General features: G+C 34.8%; 1 protein-coding gene across 1 annotated transcript in view; it reads right to left on the reverse strand.

Moving 5' to 3' along the window:
* Positions 1-1,171: 1,171 nt before the first annotated feature.
* REDIC1 (regulator of DNA class I crossover intermediates 1) overlaps positions 1,172-20,138 on the reverse strand; it is a 70,922-nt gene continuing 51,955 nt past the window's right edge. Inside the window, 4 exon segments of the mRNA XM_030835004.2 lie at positions 1,172-1,578; positions 1,581-1,626; positions 4,557-4,639; positions 10,576-10,639. Of these exon segments, the coding sequence (XP_030690864.1) occupies positions 1,172-1,578; positions 1,581-1,626; positions 4,557-4,639; positions 10,576-10,639 (600 nt within the window).

The following is a 20,138-nucleotide window of genomic DNA, read 5'->3' on the forward strand; positions in this document are numbered from 1 at the left end:
ATATGTCATATTTTACAAAACAATTGCTCAGGATAATCAATCCACTATGGAATACTTTTTATTGAATACCAGGATGAAAATCTGGCCTTTTGAAAAAAAACCAGTGTACATCAGATAATTATATTACCCTTTCATGAGATTACCCTACTTTAAGAAAATTATTTTAGAGTTCATTGTGCTCTCTCTGAGGCAGCAAAGAGAGCTTCCTAAAACTAGCTAAAAACCTAAAGATTGCTACTGTTTAAATATTAGCTATTAGTGTTTCTAAATTGTTATGTTTCAGATCACCTCTGTAAAACAAACTATTGAGTGATATGTGTACATGTAAAAATGCAGCATCTAATCATCCTTTAACAGAAAGTCCTAACAGTTTTATTTTTGTTACAGTTAGATATCAGAATGCCCCCTGCTGGTCACTTTGTAATATACCCATACAAATGTCCATTTTCTAAAATGACTAGTGTGAACATTTAAAATCTTGACCAAAAACAATAATTGTTATGTTGGAAACAAAGCCCATATTTTACAAATGAGAAATTCTGATGCATTATTTATGAAAATCTTATGTAATATTAAAATTAGTAAACATAAATTATTTTCCAATGTTGATCAATTCTTTTACAAAAGCATTAAAACATTTTTTTTTAATCTTGAAGAGAAAAACCATTCCTCTGAATTAATATAAGCAAAACCAAAAAATGTTCTCCAAATTAGAAAAAAATACTTTATCTAAAAATTAAGGCCAGAATTTTTAATGATGGTATAGTATTTAAGAGAAGTAGCTAAGAAAATTCTTATAATTAAGTTATAAAACATATTTAGTATTATTTAGTATTATTTTCTGTCTTAAGCTCTTGGGAGAGAACATTTTTGCCAAAAGATGCAACAGCACTAAATTTTAACATAAATGCAACAAAGAAGTAATTAAACATATTTTTAATCCATAAACAACAGCATATCATAATGTAATTAATAATTACCATAAGAAAGATAGTAAATTTACATATATCTTATTTTCTAAAAAACTTTGACATACTAAAGCTATTAAAAATACCTATGGGAATACTTCCACCTAGTTGCTTAGCTACAAAAATATTCTCATTCTTTATTATGTTAATAAAACTCTAAACGTTAAACCAAATGCAAAATCTCAGGCTGAGGTTTTAGAATATTAGTTGTTTTTAAGGATTTCCTGCCCTCCAGTGGTATCTGCCTTAATATTTTCATTGCACCTTTCAACGTTACAAAAAGAAGACACATCTTTTCTACATTTACATTTTGAAATTATATCACATTGTATGGCAGCATCTAATTTTTCTTCAATTACAGGTTCACTCTCCGTCTGTATCCATGCATCACACCTTGCAACCTGTAGAATGCAGTTATTATTGGTTACGTTTTGAAATATATGTGCTGAATTACACTGAGACTGTGGAAACTGATCTATATTACTATTCATTGAGAACTGGTTAAAATCCTCATTTTGTTTATGAAATTTGGCATTGTTTTTAATAATCCTATCACATGGAAGTTTCTCCATGCTTTCTAAATAAAAATTATTAGTTGTTTCTTTGGTTTGATGGATCTCCTATTTGAACCTTCAATTTGATCTTCATCTTCAGATGGCTAAAAGAAATTTAGTAATTTTGCTCTTAATGATGCTTAAATTAAAAAAACAATCACTTCAAAGTAGACATTCTTTTTTTTTTTTTTTTTTTTCGGTACGCGGGCCTCTCACTGTTGTGGCCTCTCCCATTGCGGAGCACAGGCTCCGGATGCGCAGGCTCAGCGGCCATGGCTCACGGGCCCAGCCGCTCGGTGGCATGTGGGATCTTCCCGGACCGGGGCACAAACCCGTGTCCCCTGCATCGGCCACTGCGCCACCAGGGAAGCCCGAAAGTAGACATTCTTAAAATTCACATTATAGAAAATTTCAAAAAAAAAAAGAGACTTTGGCAGGTGGCAAATCAACCTAGATTTAGAATTTTTTTTTAATCAAGGTTATGGATTTTAAAATAGCATGAAACAATAATAATCCTTATATTAAAGATGCAAAAGCACAAAAAAGAGAAGATTTTTGTCCATTATTAGTCTTCATACTCATAGGTGACATCACCCTACTACCTTTTCACAGAGAGGAAATGAAATACAACATATACTCTTCAACTACTTAAGAAGAGTGAAGTAGAAGTATAACTTTGAAAGAAAAAGCTAACACATACAATTTGTTTTAATATTCACTCATTGAGTCATTAAGTCAAAAAATATCTATATTGTATCTTTCACAAGCTCAGTCTCAAGAAAGACTCATTAAGAATGGTATCAGCTAACAGGAAATCAAATAGACAAAAGAAAGGTTAAACAGCAATAAATATCAAAACTGTTATATAAAAAATCAAATTTTAAGAACTTTTAATAGGTCTAGATTTCAATTTAGTAGCTTGAATTTTTCAACTTCAAGAAAAATTTATCTTTTAATTACTGAACTAACCAAAATACTGTTTTAATAAAAATCTTATATAAAAGTATTGATTATTCTAGCTAAAAATAAAAAGCAAAGTTAACATAAAAAAACCTAAAATGAGGTATAGACCTAAGCTGATTGGCACTAAAATAGGAAAAGTAAGCCCAAGAAACAGCATTAAACTGGCTGGGCATAAATTAGAGAAAATAGGATCAGTACATTTATTTATTCAAGAAATAAATACTCAGCACCTGCAATGTGAGTGAAGCAGACATATTTGCTGCTCTCTACAGCACACACTCTTATGTGTGGAAATGACGTTAATCAAATAATTACACACAAGCATATGTAATTACAAGTTGAACAAAGCATTATGAAGAGCAAGCATGAAGCACTTCAAGAGCATAACTAAGGAGTCTAATTTAGATTGAAAAGCCAAGGAGGGGCTTTCAAAAGAAGTGACATATTTAAGCTGTGACCTAAAGGATGAATAACAGTAATGTAAGAAACAGAATATATAAATGTGCTGAAGCAGAAAAGTGACTTAAGAAGCTAAGGAAGTGGAATGTCAGTATGCGTAAAGTGTGGTGAGAGAGGAATACTAGCAGTTGGAGATGTAGCCAGGGGCTAGACCACACATGGCCTGTCACTAATGAAAGCAGTTTAGATTCTAAAGTAAAACAGGAATCCATTGAATAAACATAGAAGTAACATCATTCAGTTTAAGTTTTCAAAAGACCATGATGACTGTTAACTAGAGAAAAAGTGGGGCAAGAGTGGAAGTAGAGAGATCTCTTGGGCAACAACCATTAACAGTTCAAGAACAAGATGACGGTACCTTAGATTAGGGTACTGACACCTAGTACCCTAGGTGAGAAGTAGATAAATATGCAATTTATTTTGGAGGTAGAATTGATTGGATCAAGTGATGAAATGAATATGGTTAAGGAAGGCAGATGAGACAGAAAGAAATGCCAAACTAAAGTTTCTGGCATGAACAACTGAGTGGATAGAAAAGGGATCCACTAATATGGGAACTATCAGAAAAACTGATATGGGGAGATCAGAAGTGTTCAGTTTTTTGTGAAATATCCAAGAAGATATCCAATAAGAAATTGGACACCTAATTAAGGATCTAAGCTAAAGTCATAAAGTTGAGAATTGTCATCAACCAGGTAATAGTATAAAAAATCAATGGAGTATGTAACATCATCTAGAGTTTGGAGTGTAGGTTAAGAGAAGAATAGGCTCCTGAAGCAAACCCTAAACATTACAACATTTATATACAGGGAAAGGTGGATGAGAAGTGGGCAAAGGCATAAAGTAGCATTCAAAGAGGTATGCAGGGAACTAAGATAGTGTGCATCACAAAAGCAAAGAGAAAAAAATGTTTCAAGAAAAGAAAATAATAATTTCTATTAATATTGTTAGAAATTCTTATAAAATAAAAACTGAAAATTGTCCAATGAATTTGGCATCGTTAGAGGTCATTGATGTCCTTCCTCAGCAAGGCAGTTTGGACAGCAAGCTAGAGACAAAAGGCAGGTGAAACGAAGATGGAAGAATTAATGGAGAATTCCATTTAAACATGTGATTTGCGAGAAACTCACTCAGAATATAATGCCATTCCAATTATTCAGATTACAGTTCCCACTCAGCATTAAACATGTCACTCCAATTATTCAGATTATAGTATTTTATAGTTTTCTTCACATAAGTCTGGAGACTTTCTTTTTGTGTGTATTATTGGTTGTTTTAGGTTTTCAATTATTGTGAATAGGTTCTTTTAAAAACGCTTTTAAAAGAAGAATGCATTTATCATATACACACACATACATCTCAGTAAGAGTGGGTTTTGTAAATAACAATGAACACATTCATCATCTCATAAGCATGAATGAATGATGCTCAATTACATTTTAATTTACATTCTTCTTACATTTTTAATATTTTCACATTTTTGTTTACATTTATTTTCACTATTATCTCAACTATTTTTTTCAGAATGAAAAAGTAAACGATGAGAAATACAAATCACTCTAAATTAGTATAGCATATATTAACAAGCAAAAAAAAAAAGAGCATAACTTACCATCTCTGAACTAGAACTGAAACAACTATCTGCTGGCCTTGGGGAGCAACTGGTAGACTGACTACTCCGTGAAGAATCAAGATCTGAAAATAAAAATTTAATTTGTGAAGAATGGTACCTATTAATATGTACATAGGCAGAAGATAGCTGCTGGTAAATAAGTTTAGCTAACATACTATAGAGCATTTTAAAAGTTAAAATTTTGGATATGTGGCAGGTTGCATTTTTGACAGGGTATTATGGATTTATTCTACATGTAAAAGATGTGTATCTACAAGTAAAATGAGGGTACCTAACGTAAGGGAAGAAAGGAGAACAGAGGAAATTGAATTGATTTTTTCCAATACAATGAACCATTTTTTATGAGCAAATAATTTAAAGTGTCAATCTGTACGAAGGAGAAATAAGCCAAATTAAGGTACCAGATATTTGCTAATTGAGTAAATGAAGTTTTATCACACAATCAAAACTGTATTTAACCTTTAATATGATTTCAAAACTATAGAATTTTAAAGCCATTTATGAATTCAAAATAATATAAAAAGATATATAATCTATTGAAATTTGATGGTGACTGTGACACTGTTAAATCTATTTTTTAAAAAGCTGTATGTAAAACAACTCAAAGCATCCAGTATGTTATTCTTTCATTATCTGCCTAATGTGTTCTCTTATGATTACAAGTAAAGTTTAAAAATGGGCTTGAAAAGTAGGTCATGACTCCCTAGCATGCATAAATACTATAGATCAACAGTAGCTTCAACCATTCCTCTTCTTGTTTGTGAAAATGAATTTGCTATCCAAAAAGAAAAAGAAAAAGGTAATGGAATGTGGTGCAACAACACATGTTAAATCACATGTCCTCCCATACACAACAGACCATGACTACTATTCATACCTCAGATCAGATCTGATACCTTCTGTAACAGAATCTAGCCGTCAGTCAGCTGAGAGGTAGAGAGAACTTAGGTAAATTCAGTTACCCTTAGTTCATCATACTAGAAGGAATTTATACCCTCCCAAAGCAGGTTCTCCTCAACAGTGGAAAGCAGAGAAAAGAAAAGTAGGATTTTACTAACAACATGATCTAAGGGCATTCCCCCACAACAAGGTTCATTCAGTTCATAAGTATAGTAAACCCATAGTTATTAGTAGAGAAGACAAATGTCTGTTAAATGAATGTCTTACCTCTAACAGTGTAAGAAAGGATATGTAGATTAAAATGGAAATTATACACTTATTGAGTAATTACCTTAAGTAAGTCACTTAGTAGTTTTTAGGAATATGTGGCCATAATGCTCAAAGTATTCAGACTCTTGAGATGGAGAAAAAGACATACATTTATTTTTTTTAAACAGTCACAAAATTAGACCCAACAATAGAAGTCATAGAAGGTACAAAAGTGGTAGAGACCTAAGTGTGATGAGCTCTAGGGAAAAAAGGTTTAGTGAAGAGTAATAGAGAAAGCACAAGATAAAGAATGGGTTTTGGAAGATGAATAAACAATTTCCCAAAAGACAAGATGAAAAATAGCATATGGGATGGGGGAAAAGAAAGTGTAGAGGTGCACTTTAATACAAAATTAATTTTAGACTGTCTACCAAGGCATCTAATTGGGGATTAATTAAGGGTTAAACTACATGAAAGCAGATTGTTAGGAGATTAACTCAATAATCAAGTTATGAAGTGATAAGGATCTGCAATAAAACAGTGGGAGTGCATTGAAGAGGCAAGTGATTCAAATTTCAAGAAAGCTTTCAAATAGCCTCAGTTTAAAAAAATTTTTTGTCAATCTGACATAACACTAATTCCAAAATCTGAGAAAGATTACACATGCACATACACACACACATACATATTATACATAGGCCAATCTCACTTATAGGATCAATGCAAAAATTGTATATAAATATTAAAACTTTTAAATTTAAAATTAAAGAACAAAAAAATTTAAAAATTAAATAGAATAGCAAACTTAATCATAATTCATCATGACTTGGTGGGATTTGTTTTAGGAATGCTAGAATGGTCCATATCACAAAATCCATTAGCAAAATTCAGCACTTTAAAAGATCTACACCACAGTGAGATATCACCTCACACCCATTAAGATGGTTACTTATTGAGGAAAAAAAAACAGAAAATAATGTGTTGGCACTGATTTGGAAGAGTTGGAACCCTGGTGCACTCTTCGTGGGAACGTAGAATGGTGTAGCTGATATGGAAAACAGTACGAATTGTTCTTCAAAAATTTAAAAACAGAACTTCCATATGATCCAGTAATCCCATTTCTAGGGATATATCCAAAAGAATTGAAAACAGAATCTTGAAGAGATATTTGCACACCCATGTTCATTGCAGAATTATAATAGCCAAGAGGTGGAAGCAACCTAAATGTCTATTGACAAAAGAATGGATACAGAAAATGTGGTTTACACATACTATGGAATATTATTCAGCATTATAAAAGAAGGAAATCCTGTTGTATGCTACAACATGGATGAACCTTGAAGACATTATGCTAAGTGAAATGTCACAAAAAGATAAATATTGTATGATTACATACAATATTTGTATATTGTATGATTACACTTATATTCAAACTCATAGAAACGGAATAGTGGTTGTCAGAGGCTGGGGGGAAGGAGAGGTATACTGTACCCTTTGAAATTGTTGGAAAGGTGAATTTTATGTGTTTTGGGGTACAAAAAAAGATATATGAGGGAAAAATAATAATCATTTCTATAGATGCCAATAATCACTCTTCCCCAAACTACTAATAGCCTCAAAATCATCTCTAAAAAAACTCTCAATAAAACAGTCAACATACACATGCCTAAGTCCAAAATCCAGACTCTTACTTAATGTAGAAACATGGAGTGTACATTCACACTAAAGTAGCAACAAAAACAATGAAAAGTACCTACAGCTAAATCTAATAAAGGACATGCAGAATCTGCTTGAGGAAAATGTTAAAGTGCATAAAGGCGTTTTAAACAACTATTAAAGATATAAAATTAGACTGAATTAATAAAAAGCCATCCTTATTCTTATATAGGGCTACTCAACATCATTAGGATGACAATTCACACTTAATTAATGTATACATTTAGTACTTTCCCAATAAAAATTGAAATATTTCCTTGGCAGGACTTCCCCAGTGGTCCAGTGGTTAAGACTCTGTGCTTCCACTGTAGGGGGCACAGGTTTGATCCCTGGTCGGGGAACTAAGATCCCACATGCCAAGCAGTGTGCCCCCCCCACCAAAGGAAACATTTCCTTGAAGTTACACAAGTTGATTTTAAAGTTTACATGTAAAATTAATCAAAAATAGCCAGAAAAATTCTTTAAAAAGTGCAAAGGGAGGTGTAACTCTTAGAAATGAAACATAGTATAAAGTAATCATAATAAAAATAATGTGATATTAGCACATGAAGATTAGGAAAGATCAATGGAATGGTAAAGAAAGCCCCAGAACAGATTGAAGTATATATGGAAAGTTGATACATAAAAAGGTAGTATTACAAATACCTAGGGAAAAGATGCATTTTTAAAAACTTGAATCAGGATAAACTCCTAAAACAGGATAAACTCTAAGTGCAAAAATATAAAATCATACTAATACTAGAAGAAAATATAAGTGAATTCATTTGCAACCAGGGAGTGTAAACAGTCTTCCTAATTAAATCCAAAGGTATAAAAGAAAAGATTGATAATATTAGCTACATAAAAAATGTTAAGCCTTTTGCAAAGCAGGAGACACCATAAACAAAGTAAAAACAGATAAAACAAATCAAAAATTAATAAACTAACAGAAAATATTTGTGACACATTACAAAGACCTAAACCTCTTTAATATTAATATATAAAGAGCTCTTAAATATCAAGAAAAAGATGTAAAACCTCAATGGGCCTAAGGACATGAATGGAGAGTTCACAGAAAAAAAATCACAAATAGCCATTACACATTTTTAAACGATGCTCGACTGCACTCATATAAAAAGAAGTGCAAACTGAAACTTCTATCTATATATCTTTATAAGATTCACAAAAATTCCTAAGTTTGACCACAATCCCTGTTGGTGAGGCTGTGGAATCAAAAGCACATTTCTGGTAGGATTACAAAATGATGCAATGGGGAATTTGGAAATTTCTATCAAAATCAAATTTTGGCAATAACTATCAAAAAAAAAAAAAACCCACAGTGTATCTCCTCTTTGATTCAGCAATCCCACTTCTAGAAATTACCCTGAAAATGTACCTCCACAATTAAGAAATATGTGCTCAAAATTGTTCACTGCACATTGTTTGTAAGAAAGATACTTGAAACAACCTAAATATCCACCAACAGGGCACTGACTGAGTAAACTATAGATCATCCACATAATGGATTACTAAATGGGCATAAATAAAGGATGAATAAATGTCCAGTACTAATATGAGGAAATCTACAGAAAATTTATTAAATAAATCCATTTAATTCATCTATAAAATATACTGTATTAAATAAAATATCCTATTTAGAGTGCAAAGAACAGGGAACTAAGACACACATATATGTGCATTTATACACATCAGGCTTTATTTAGAAAAAAAGTCCACTGTAATGATAAACAGTAAACCAACAAAAAATAGCTACTCATATGAGGCAGAAGGAAATAGGGCAGACAGGAGAGGGATAGAAACCAAATTAATGCTTTACATATTAAAAAAATTAAATTAAGTAAAAAAGGAAAAAGTCCATAAAGATTTCTAGGTATCCCAACAGACTAGATATGCTGAAGAATCATTCAACCGCAAAATATCTAAAAAGTGCCAGAAAGTGTTGTCAACAAAAAGACAATATAGAATAAAAAGACCACTCAAATATGAAATATCTGTTACTCAAATATGAAATATTTGCTACTCAAATATGAAATATCTGCTACACAGGAGTCTACAAGCAATCTGAATCTAGGATATATAAAAGGTATAAAGGACATAGATATACAAAAGACACATCCCATAAAGAAAGCCAAACTTCCTAAAAGAAACATGGACAATAGACATGAAAGACATTTCACAGATGAAATATGGGTGGCCAATGAGCCTAATCAACAATGGAAAATATAAATTGAAATTGCAATAAGATATCACATTGCCAACAATGATAAAAAGCTGATCCAGTGTTAGTGAGAATATGTAACAGCTAAGATTCTTTACCTATTGCTAGTGTTTAAACCAGGAGTTTAAACCAGGAGTTTAAACAGGCACATCTACTTTGGAAAACAATTTTGCATTACCTAGAAGAGTGCATATCATATGAACTAGCCAATTCAACTTCTAGAATTATATCCTAGAAGAAACATTTATACATGTGTGCCAGGAGAAATGTCAAAATTTGTCAAAGTAGCATTGTTTATCATAGCAAAATATTAAAAACAACTCAAATAATCTTTGTCAGAAGATGCATACATAGATTGTGCTACATTCACACAATAGAAGGCTATATAGGAGAAAACAAATGATGAACTGTATTAGAGTCACAAGTGTCAGGGTGATTGAACCTCAAAACATATTGCTGGGTGAACAAAAAGTAAGTTTCAGAAAAATGTATAGAGTTTGCCTCAATTTGCTGCAGAAAGCTCAAAAGCAAGCAATTGGAAAAGTCTATATGTGCTATCACAAAAAACAAATTCAGGAAAAGAGTTACCACTAGGGGGCAGGATAGGAAATGCAATTGAGAAGATATTCAAAAGTACTGATTATGTATTATTTCTTAAACTACTATACAAACTAAGTACAAAGGTATCTGTTTATTATTCAGTAAGTTGTACATATATATTATATATCCTCATCATGTATAACATTTTATAGAAGACAAAATTAATTTTAAAGAGCCAATTGCATTATTAATATATTCTAAGATACTTATAAAATATATTTGCTGGCAAAACTCTAAAAAAACCTTAAAATTTAACTAATTTCTCTTAAAATGTTGTTTTTTTAAAGAATAAAATTCACTTATAGTTATACTGACAGGTTTTCTTAGTAGATGTTATCCCACCTTTTAAAGAACACATTCCTCCTTCTTCCATCAGAATCTAGAAGAAAAACAAAATTTTAACAACTCCAAAGAATATAAAATAATACCTACTTATAGTTCCTTTTAACCACACCAATTCATCTTATAGCATTCTTCTTTCATATTACTTTAATTCAACTCAGATGATTTTAAAATCACAAAGAAAAATTTGCCTGTGATGAACAATAAAATGAAATAAAATATAAATTGGTTTAGAAACAGCAAGCAACAGAATAGACATTTACCAAGAAATAAATTATTGACAAAAAGGAAAGGCTTCAGGTAACCTTAGCAAATGTAGTTGAAAAAAGACAAAGATATTAAAGCAATTTGAAGATCTATTCTGTTATTCTCTTTCTAATTTCTTAAGTTGGATATCAGTTCATTTACTTTCAGGTTTTCTAAATAATAAAAGCTCTTAGAGGTAAAAATTTTCTGTATAACACACCACTGGCTTTGATTTTCATCAATCTCTATGTAATTTGCATTTTCTTTTGATTTTTTTCTTTTTTTTCTTTTTCATTGTTAAACCCACAGTGTTTCTTAATTTCCAAGAAGGTAAGGGAGGTTAAACACCTTTTGTGGTTGCTGTTGATTACTACTTTAATGATTTTTTACTAGGGAATGTGGCTATGAATCTCTCCATAGATAAATATCTTAGAGTTTCTTTATGGCTTATTATTATATATGAATTATGTTTATAAACATACCATGGATTCATAGAAACTAAATATTCTCTGTTGGTGGGATACAGTTTTTTAGATAGATAGGTAGTATAAAAGAGAAACTGTCTGGCTGCTCAATCAAACCTGTTTCCCCTTCCTCTTAGGCATACAGCTAAACTACATTTCCTAGCCTCCCTTGCAGCTGGTTTGAACAAGTGATTTAAGTTCTGCTCATTGGCAAATATGGTGCAGAACACTACCAGTCTTGGTCTATAAAAATTTTCTCCATAATCCTCCACTTCCTTTTCCCTCTGATATCAACATACAGTGCAAACATGGAAAGCTACCAGTTAAAAGACAGCAGAGTCCCTAGCAGCCAGGAGTCCTGAATAACTTTATAGAACAGAACCTCTTCTCTAACCCCATTATTCAACCATTTAAAAAGTATTGTATGTTCAGAGGGCAGACAGCAGAAGCAAGAAGAACTACAATCCTGCAGCCTGTGGAACAAAAACCACATTCACAGAAAGATAGACAAGATTAAAAGGCAGAGGGCTATGTACCAGATGAAGGAACAAGATAAACCCCCAGAAAAACAACTAAATGAAGTGGAGATAGGCAACCTTACAGAAAAAGAATTCAGAATAATGATAGTGAAGATGACCCACGAGCTCGGAAAAAGAATGAAGGCAAAGATCGAGAAGATGCAAGAAATGTTTAACAAAGATCTAGAAGAATTAAAGAACAAACAGAGATGAACAATACAATAACTGAAATGAAAAATACACTAGAAGGAATCAATAGCAGAATAACTGAGGCAGAAGAAGGGATAAGTGACCTGGAAGATAGAATGGTGGAATTCACTGCTGAGGAACAGAATAAAGAAAAAAGAATGAAAAGAAATGAAGACAGCCTAAGAGAACTCTGGGACAACATTAAACTCAACAACATTCATATTATAGGGGTCCCAGAAGGAGAAGAGAGAGAGAAAGGACCCGAGAAAATATTTGAAGAGATTATAGTCAAAAACTTCCCTAACATGGGAAAGGAAATAGCCACCCAAGTCCAGGAAGTGCAGAGAGTCCCATACAGGAAAAACCCAAGGAGAAACACACCAAGACACATAGTAATCAAATTGGCAAAAATTAAAGACAATGAAAAAGTACTGAAAGCAGCAAAGGAAAAAGGACAAATAATATACAAGGGAGCTCCCATAAGGTTAACAGCTGATTTCTCAGCAGAAACTCTACAAGCCAGAAGGGAGTGGCATCATATACTTAAAGTGATGAAAGGAAAGAACCTACAACCAAGATTACTCTAACCGGCAAGGACCTCATTCAGATTCGATGGAGAAATCAAAAGCTTTACAGACAAGCAAAAGCTAAGAGAATTCAGCAACACCAAACCAGCTCTACAACAAATGCTAAAGGAACTTCTCTAAGTGGAAAACACAAGAGAAGAAAAGGACCTACAAAAAGAAACCCAAAACAATTAAGAAAATGGTCATAGGAACATACATATTGATAATTACCTTAAACGTGAATGGATTAAATGCTCCAACCAAAAAACACAGGCTCACTGAATGGATACAAATACAAGAACCTCAAAACAGGTTTTGAGGTTTAGATATGCTGTCCAAAAGAGACCCACTTCAGACGTAGGGACACATTCAGACTGAAACTGAGAGGATGGAAAAAGATATTCCCTGCAAATGGAAATCAAAAGAAAGCGGGAGTAGCAATACTCATATGAGACAAAATAGACTTTAAAGAATGTTACAAGAGACAAGGAAGTCACTACATAAAGATCAAGGGATCCATCCAAGAAGAAGATATAACAATTATAAATATATAGGCACCCATCATGGGACCACCTCAATACATAAGGCAACTGTTAACAGCTATGAAAGATGAAATTGACAGTAACGCAATAATAGTGGGGGACTTTAACACCACACTTACACCAATGGACAGATCATCCAAAGAGAAAATTAAAAAGGAAACACAAGCTTTACATGACACAATAGACCAGATGGAGTTGATATTTCTAGGACATTCCACCCCCAAACAGCAGATTACACTTTCTTCTCAAGTGTGCACAGAACATTCTACAGGATAGATCACATCTTGGGTCACAAATCAAGGCTCAGTAATTTAAGAAAATTGAAAGCATATCAAGTATCTTTTGCTATGAGATTAGAAATCAATTACAGGGAAAAAACCATAAAAAACACAAACACATGGAGGCTAAACAACACATTACTAAATAACCAAGAGATCACTGAAGAAGTCAAAGAGGAAATCAAAAAATACCCAGAGACAAATGACAATGAAAACATGACAACACAAAACCTATGGGATGCAGCAAATGGAGTTCTAACAGGGAAGTTTATAGCAATACAATCCTACCTCAGTAAACAACTCAAACAATCTAACCTTACACCTAAAGGAACTAGAGAAAGAAGAACAATCAAAACCCAAAGAAAAGACAGTCTCTTCAATAAGTGGTGCTGGGAAACTGGACAGCTACATGTAAAAGAATGAAATTAGAACACTCCCTAACACCATACACAAAAATAAACTCAAAATGGATGAGACCTAAATGTAAGACCCAACAGTATAAAACTCTTAGAGGAAAACATAGGAAGAACACTCTTTGACATAAATCACAGCAAGATCTTGATCCACCTCCTAGAGTAATGGAAATAAAAACAAAAATAAACAAATGGGACCTAATGAAACTTCAAAGCTTTTGCAATGCAAAGGAAACTAAAAACAAGACGAAAAGACAACCATCAGAATGGGAGAAAATATTTGCAAATGAATCAACAGACAAAGGATTAATCTCCAAAATATACAAACAGCTCATGCAGCTCAATATTAAAAAAACACACAACCCAATCCAAAAATGGGCAGAAGACATAAATAGACATTTCTCCAAAGATGACATACAGATGGCCAAGAAGCACATGAAAAGCTGCTCAACATCACTAATTATTAGAGAAATGCAAATCAAAGCTACAGTGAGGTATCACCTCACATCAGTTAGAATGGGCATCATCAGAGAATCTACGAACAACAAATTCTGGAGAGGGTGTGGAGAAAAGGGAACCATCTTGCACTGTTGTTGGGAATGTAAATTGATATAGCGACTATGGAGAACAGTATGGAGGTTCCTTATGAAACTAAAAAGAGAACTACCATATGACCCAGCAATCTTACTACTGGGCATATACCCTGAGAAAACCATCACTCAAAAAGACACATGCACCCCAGTGTTCACTGCAGCACTATTTACAATAGCCAGGTCATGGAAGCAACCTAAATGCCCATCAACAGACGAATGGATAAAGAAGTAGTGGTACATATATACAATGGAATATTACTCAGCCATAAAAAGTAACGAAATTGGGTCATTTGTAGAGATGTGGATGAATCTAGAGACTGTCATACAGAGTGAAGTAAGTCAGAAAGAGAAAAACAAATATTGTATATTAACGCATATATGTGGAACCTAGAAAAATGGTACAGATGAACCGGTTTGCAGGACAGAAATTTAGACACAGATGTAGAGAACAAATGTATGGACACCAAGAAAGGAAAGTGGCGGGGGGTGGGGGTGGTGGTGTGATGAATTGGGAGATTGGAATTGACATGTATACACTGATGTGTATAAAATAGATGACTAATAAGAACCTGCTGTACAAAAAAAAAAAAAAGTATTGTAGGCTCAATCCTTAAAACATTCAAGTCTCAAACTTGTACCAGGAACCCACAAACTGAGAAAGCTACATAGACCCCAAGGTAGACATATACTGCAATGCCAACTTCATATCTTTTGATAGAGAAAAACAGAAGCCCAAATAGAAAAAAATAAAACTGAATTATTCAAGGAATTTCCCCCATTCTCTAGGTTCAGCAAGCCTTCACAATGCCTGCTCAGCAGGATTTCATAATTGGTATGGATCAATAACTTTTATATCCTCTTCTCTTCTCTAATGGGCATTTATTGCATTTATACTGTCCCTAATACTATATATTTTCTTTATATACATATCTTTTGCTATCTTTTTATTTTCAACCTTTATTATTATGTTCTACATGTTTCTTGAAAAATATGTAGAGATATTAGTCTCCTCAATTTGATATTCCTCTAATCTTCATAAGAAACACCAGCCCTCTAATAAAATTTAATATATTGCTAAGCAGGATTCATTCCTTACATTTTACATTTATTGTTTATGTAGAAGTGTTCTCATTTTTTCCCACCTTGATCAGGTTTCCTAGTGTGACATCCCCACCGTTTTGCATTCTGAAGTTCTTCCATGTGCCTCCATTTCTCTAGTGATTTTCCTCCCATTTTAAACAATCATATTTAAACTGTATTCCTCTACTATTTTAAAATTAAATAAGTTGCAGTTAAAGATGGCAATGTAGAGGGATCCTAAACTCACCTTCTCCCATGGACACACTGAATCTACAGCTACACACAGAACAATTTCTTCTAAAAGAACCTCCCCTCCCGCCAAAAAACCCCAACTAGCCAAGAGCCTCCCACACATTGGCCAAATAAGAAAAAACCTACATTGAAGCAGGTAGGACAGGCTGAGACTCAATCTCAGATTACGCTGAGACACCATAAACCCCACTCCAGGTGCAGCAACCCACAATCAGGAAGGAACTTACTACAAGTTTCTCCATGAAGAACTAATGGTTGGAACCTTATATTTGGTTCCTGAACTTCTAAGACCTGCAACTGAGAGATGAGCCTCCCAAACATCAAGACTTGAAAGCCAGTGAAGCCTTTGTCTATGAGATCTGCAAGACTATAGCAAACTGAGAAACAGTTCTCAAAGTGTTTGCACAAGCTCCACAAGACTACTACCCAGGGCCTAGAGCAGAGGTAGCCCACTGACATACCCAATCTTTCTGTGAAAGAAGCCTATTAGTTTATCTTCATAGATGTGACCTGAACAGAAGGCTTCTAATTAAACTCATATCTAAGAGCAGACTGTAATCCTCTCCAGAGACCTCAGAGTCTAGGCACTATCTTCATGCGCTCCCTCTGCCTTGCTCCCAGAGATGAGCCTGTACACACATCTGTGCCCCAGTTTTTGCGGTTTCCACCACTTGTCTGCCTTGCTCTGGCAGCCAATGGGTCTTACATTTGTAGGTCCTATAGCACTATAGCAAATGGAGAAAGAATTCTTAACCAGTTATTCCCCCAGGGCACAGCACAGAGGTAGCAGACTGAAACATACCCTGAATGTTTCCCTGAGAGAGGCTTATTTGCTTATCTTAAATCTTCAGGAACAGGCTTCTTATTTGACACACATTTAGAGACAGACTGAAATACTTTTTAAAGACCACAGAGACCAGCAGGTGCCATCTTTGCGCTTTCCCTCTGCCTTATTCTAGGTTGTCAAAAAGAATGTCACTTGTTAAATCAGTAAACAAAGGATGTTGCAGCCGTCAGCTACTGCAGCCTCCCCAACCCCCAGCATCCACAGGTGCACCCTGAGGGATTCAGGATGGAGAAGACAGGATACTGACCTAGACAGTAAAGGTGCATATCAAAGGAATGATTTCAATGAGCCCAGACACTTGCAGCTTCCCGCACATAGAAAAATGCTATATTATTAACTTGAGGTGTCTGGTTTTTCTTTAATTAACAGTAATCCTTTGATGTTCTGACTATCTGTTTGTTTGTTGTTTGTTTTTGCAAAAACTCCTATATAACCTGGCTCTTACCTTACCTCTAAGGGACAGTTCCTCAGAGCTATCTGAGAGGCTGTCCCCTGGGCTTAAGTCCTCAGTATGCCTGCTGAATAAAACATAATTCTCAATTTTTAGGTTATGCATTTTTTTCAGTTGACATTGGTATCTCCCAGAAAAGAGTTTGTGCACACGTCTGAGGCCCTGACTTTTGAGGCTGCTGCCCAAAGGACACATCCCTTGATAGCCTGGTTCTGGTGGTCAGCAGCCCTTGTTTTCACAGGTTCAATGGGATGGTAGCAAACAAAGAAACAGTTCTCAACTGGCTATCACACCATGTCTCAGAGCAGAGGGAACAGAAAGAAATTCCCATCTTAAAGTTTTCTCATGGAAGAGGCATATTTGTGTACTTGTGTACTGTTGGCAGAGGGTCCAGCTTCCAATCAGACTAAATCTATGTTTTAACTGAGATATTCCCATTTAGGAACCTGGTGGTTTTGGCACACCCTCAACTGGGAGCCACTAAAAATGAACTAAGTTGCTTGGACAATCACAAAGGTTTGAGAGACAACAAAGACCTAGGGTGAGGTTGAAACACAGTGATCATCCCCTGCATGTGGCCACTCCTTCAAGACTAGGAGAGGTAGCTGTTTTCTCTAATGCATAAAAACCGACAAAGAGTGTCAAGGAAAATGAAGAAACAGAAGAATATTTTCCAGATGAAAGAAAAAGATAAAGCCTCAGAAAAAGACCTTAATGAAATGGAGATAAGCAATTTAGCTTATACCTTACAAAATAACAGTCATAAAACTGCTCGCTGAGGTCAGGAGATCAGCACATGAGCTAAGTGAGAATTTCAACAAAGAAACAGAAAATATAAGAAAATACCTAACAGAAATCAGAGCTGAAGAATACAATAACTGAACCAAAAAATACAATAGAACGGTTCAACAGAAGACCAGATTAAGCTGAAGAAGTGATCAGAAGTTTCAAAATAAGGCAAAGGAATTCATCAAATCAGAGTAACAAAAAAGATAAAGGAAAGAAAAAGAGTGAAAATAGTGTAAGGGACTTATGGGACAATATCACGTGGACCAATATTCACATTATAGGGGTCCAAAAATGAAAAGAAGAAGAAAAAAGGGCAGAAAACTGGTTAGAAAAAATTATGGCCAATAAATCCCCTAACTTGGGGAAGGAAACATACCTCCAGATCTAAGAAGACAATAAAGTTCCAAATAAGATGAATCCAAATAGACTCTCACCAGGACACATTATAATTAACTTATCAAAAGTTAAAAACAAGGAGACAGTCTTAAAAGCAACAAGAGAAAAACAACTTGTTAAGTATAAGGGAACCCTCATAAGACTATCAGCAGGTTTTTCAGCATAAACTTTGCAGTCCAGAAAGGAGTGGCACAATATATTCAAATTGCAGGAAGAAAAAAAAACTACCAACCAACAATACTCTACCTGGCAAATTTGTTCTTCAGATTAGAAGAAGAGATAAAGAGTTTTCCAGAAAGGCAAAAACTAAAGGAGTTTTTCACCACTAGACTGGCCTTAAAAGAAATGTTAAAAGAACTTCTTTAAGACAAAACAAAATAACAGTAATTAGCAACAGGAAAATGTGTGAAGGTATAAATCTCACTGGTAAAGGTAAATATGTAAAATTTAGAATAATCTAATGTTGTAAGGGTGGTTAATCACTTATAAAACTAGTGTGAAAGTTAAAGGACAAAAGTAGTAAAAATAACAACTACAGTAACTTGTTAATAGATACACAAGGTAAGAAGAAGTAAGATGTGACATCAAAAACAAAATGGGGGAGGGAAATAAAAATGTAGAGCTTTTATCTTGGGCTCAAGATGGTGAAGTAGAAGAATGTGGACTCATCCTTTCTTATGGAAACACCAAAATCACAACTAATTGCTGAACAACCATGGACAGAAAAATGCTAGAACCTACCAAAAAAGATACCCTACAGCCTAAGACAAAGAAGAAGCCACAATGAGATGTTAGGAGGGGCACAATCACGATAAGATCAAACACCATGCCAGCCAGGTGGGTGACCCATGGACTGTAAAGCAATTGTGCCACAGAGGCCCTCTTGCAGGAGTGAAAGTCCTGAGCTCCATGTCCATCTTCCCAGCCTGGGGGTCCAGCAATGGGAGGAGGAGCCCCCAGGGAATCTGGCTTTGAAAGCCTGTGGGGTTTGATCACAGAAAATCCATGGGACTGGAGGGAACAGAGACTCCACTCTTGAAGGGGGAACAGAAGGTTCTGTGTGGAACAGAACCCAGGGGAAAAAAAGCAGTGACCTCATAAAAGACAGGGCCAGACCTACCTGCTAATATTGGAGGGTATCCTGCAGAGGTGGGGAGTGGCTGTGGCTCACTGTGGGGACAAAGACACTGGCAGTGGCAGTTCTGGGGAGTAATCATTTAGTGTAAGCCCTCCCAGAGGCTGCCATTAGCCCCACCCAAAAGTTTTGGGTGCCCCAGGCCAAACAACAAACAGGGCAGGAACACAGCCCCACCCATCAGCAGACAGGCTGCTTAAAGTTTTCTTGAGCATGGCCCTGTCCACCAGAGGGGCAATACCAAGCTCCACTCACCAGTGGAGTCCCTTTATCAGGAAACCTGCACAACCTCTTACACACCCTTAACCACCAGAGGACAGACAGAAGCAAGAACTACAATCCTGCAGCCTGTGGAACAGAAATCACGATCACAGAAAGTTAGACAAAATGAGAAGGCAGAGGAATACCTCCCAGATGAAGGAACAAGATAAAACCCCAGAAGAACAACTAAGAGAAGTGGAGATAGGCAATCTGCTGGAAAAAGAATTCAGAATACTGATAGTGAAGATGATCCAAGATGCTGGAAAAAGAATGGAGGCAAGGATTGAGAAGGTTCAAGAAATGTTTAACAAAGACTTGGAAGAATTAAAAACAAACAAACAGAGATGAACAATAACTGAAGTGAAAAATAGACTAGAAGGAATCAATAGCAGAATAACTGAGGCAGAAGAATGAATAAGTGACTTGGAAGACAGAATGGTGGAAATCACTGCTGCAGAACAGAATAAAGAAAAAAGAATGAGAAGAAATGAAGACTGCCAAAGAGATCTCTGGGAC

Source organism: Globicephala melas, chromosome 10, assembly GCF_963455315.2.
Source record: "Globicephala melas chromosome 10, mGloMel1.2, whole genome shotgun sequence".
In the NCBI taxonomy this organism is placed as follows: domain Eukaryota; kingdom Metazoa; phylum Chordata; class Mammalia; order Artiodactyla; family Delphinidae; genus Globicephala; species Globicephala melas.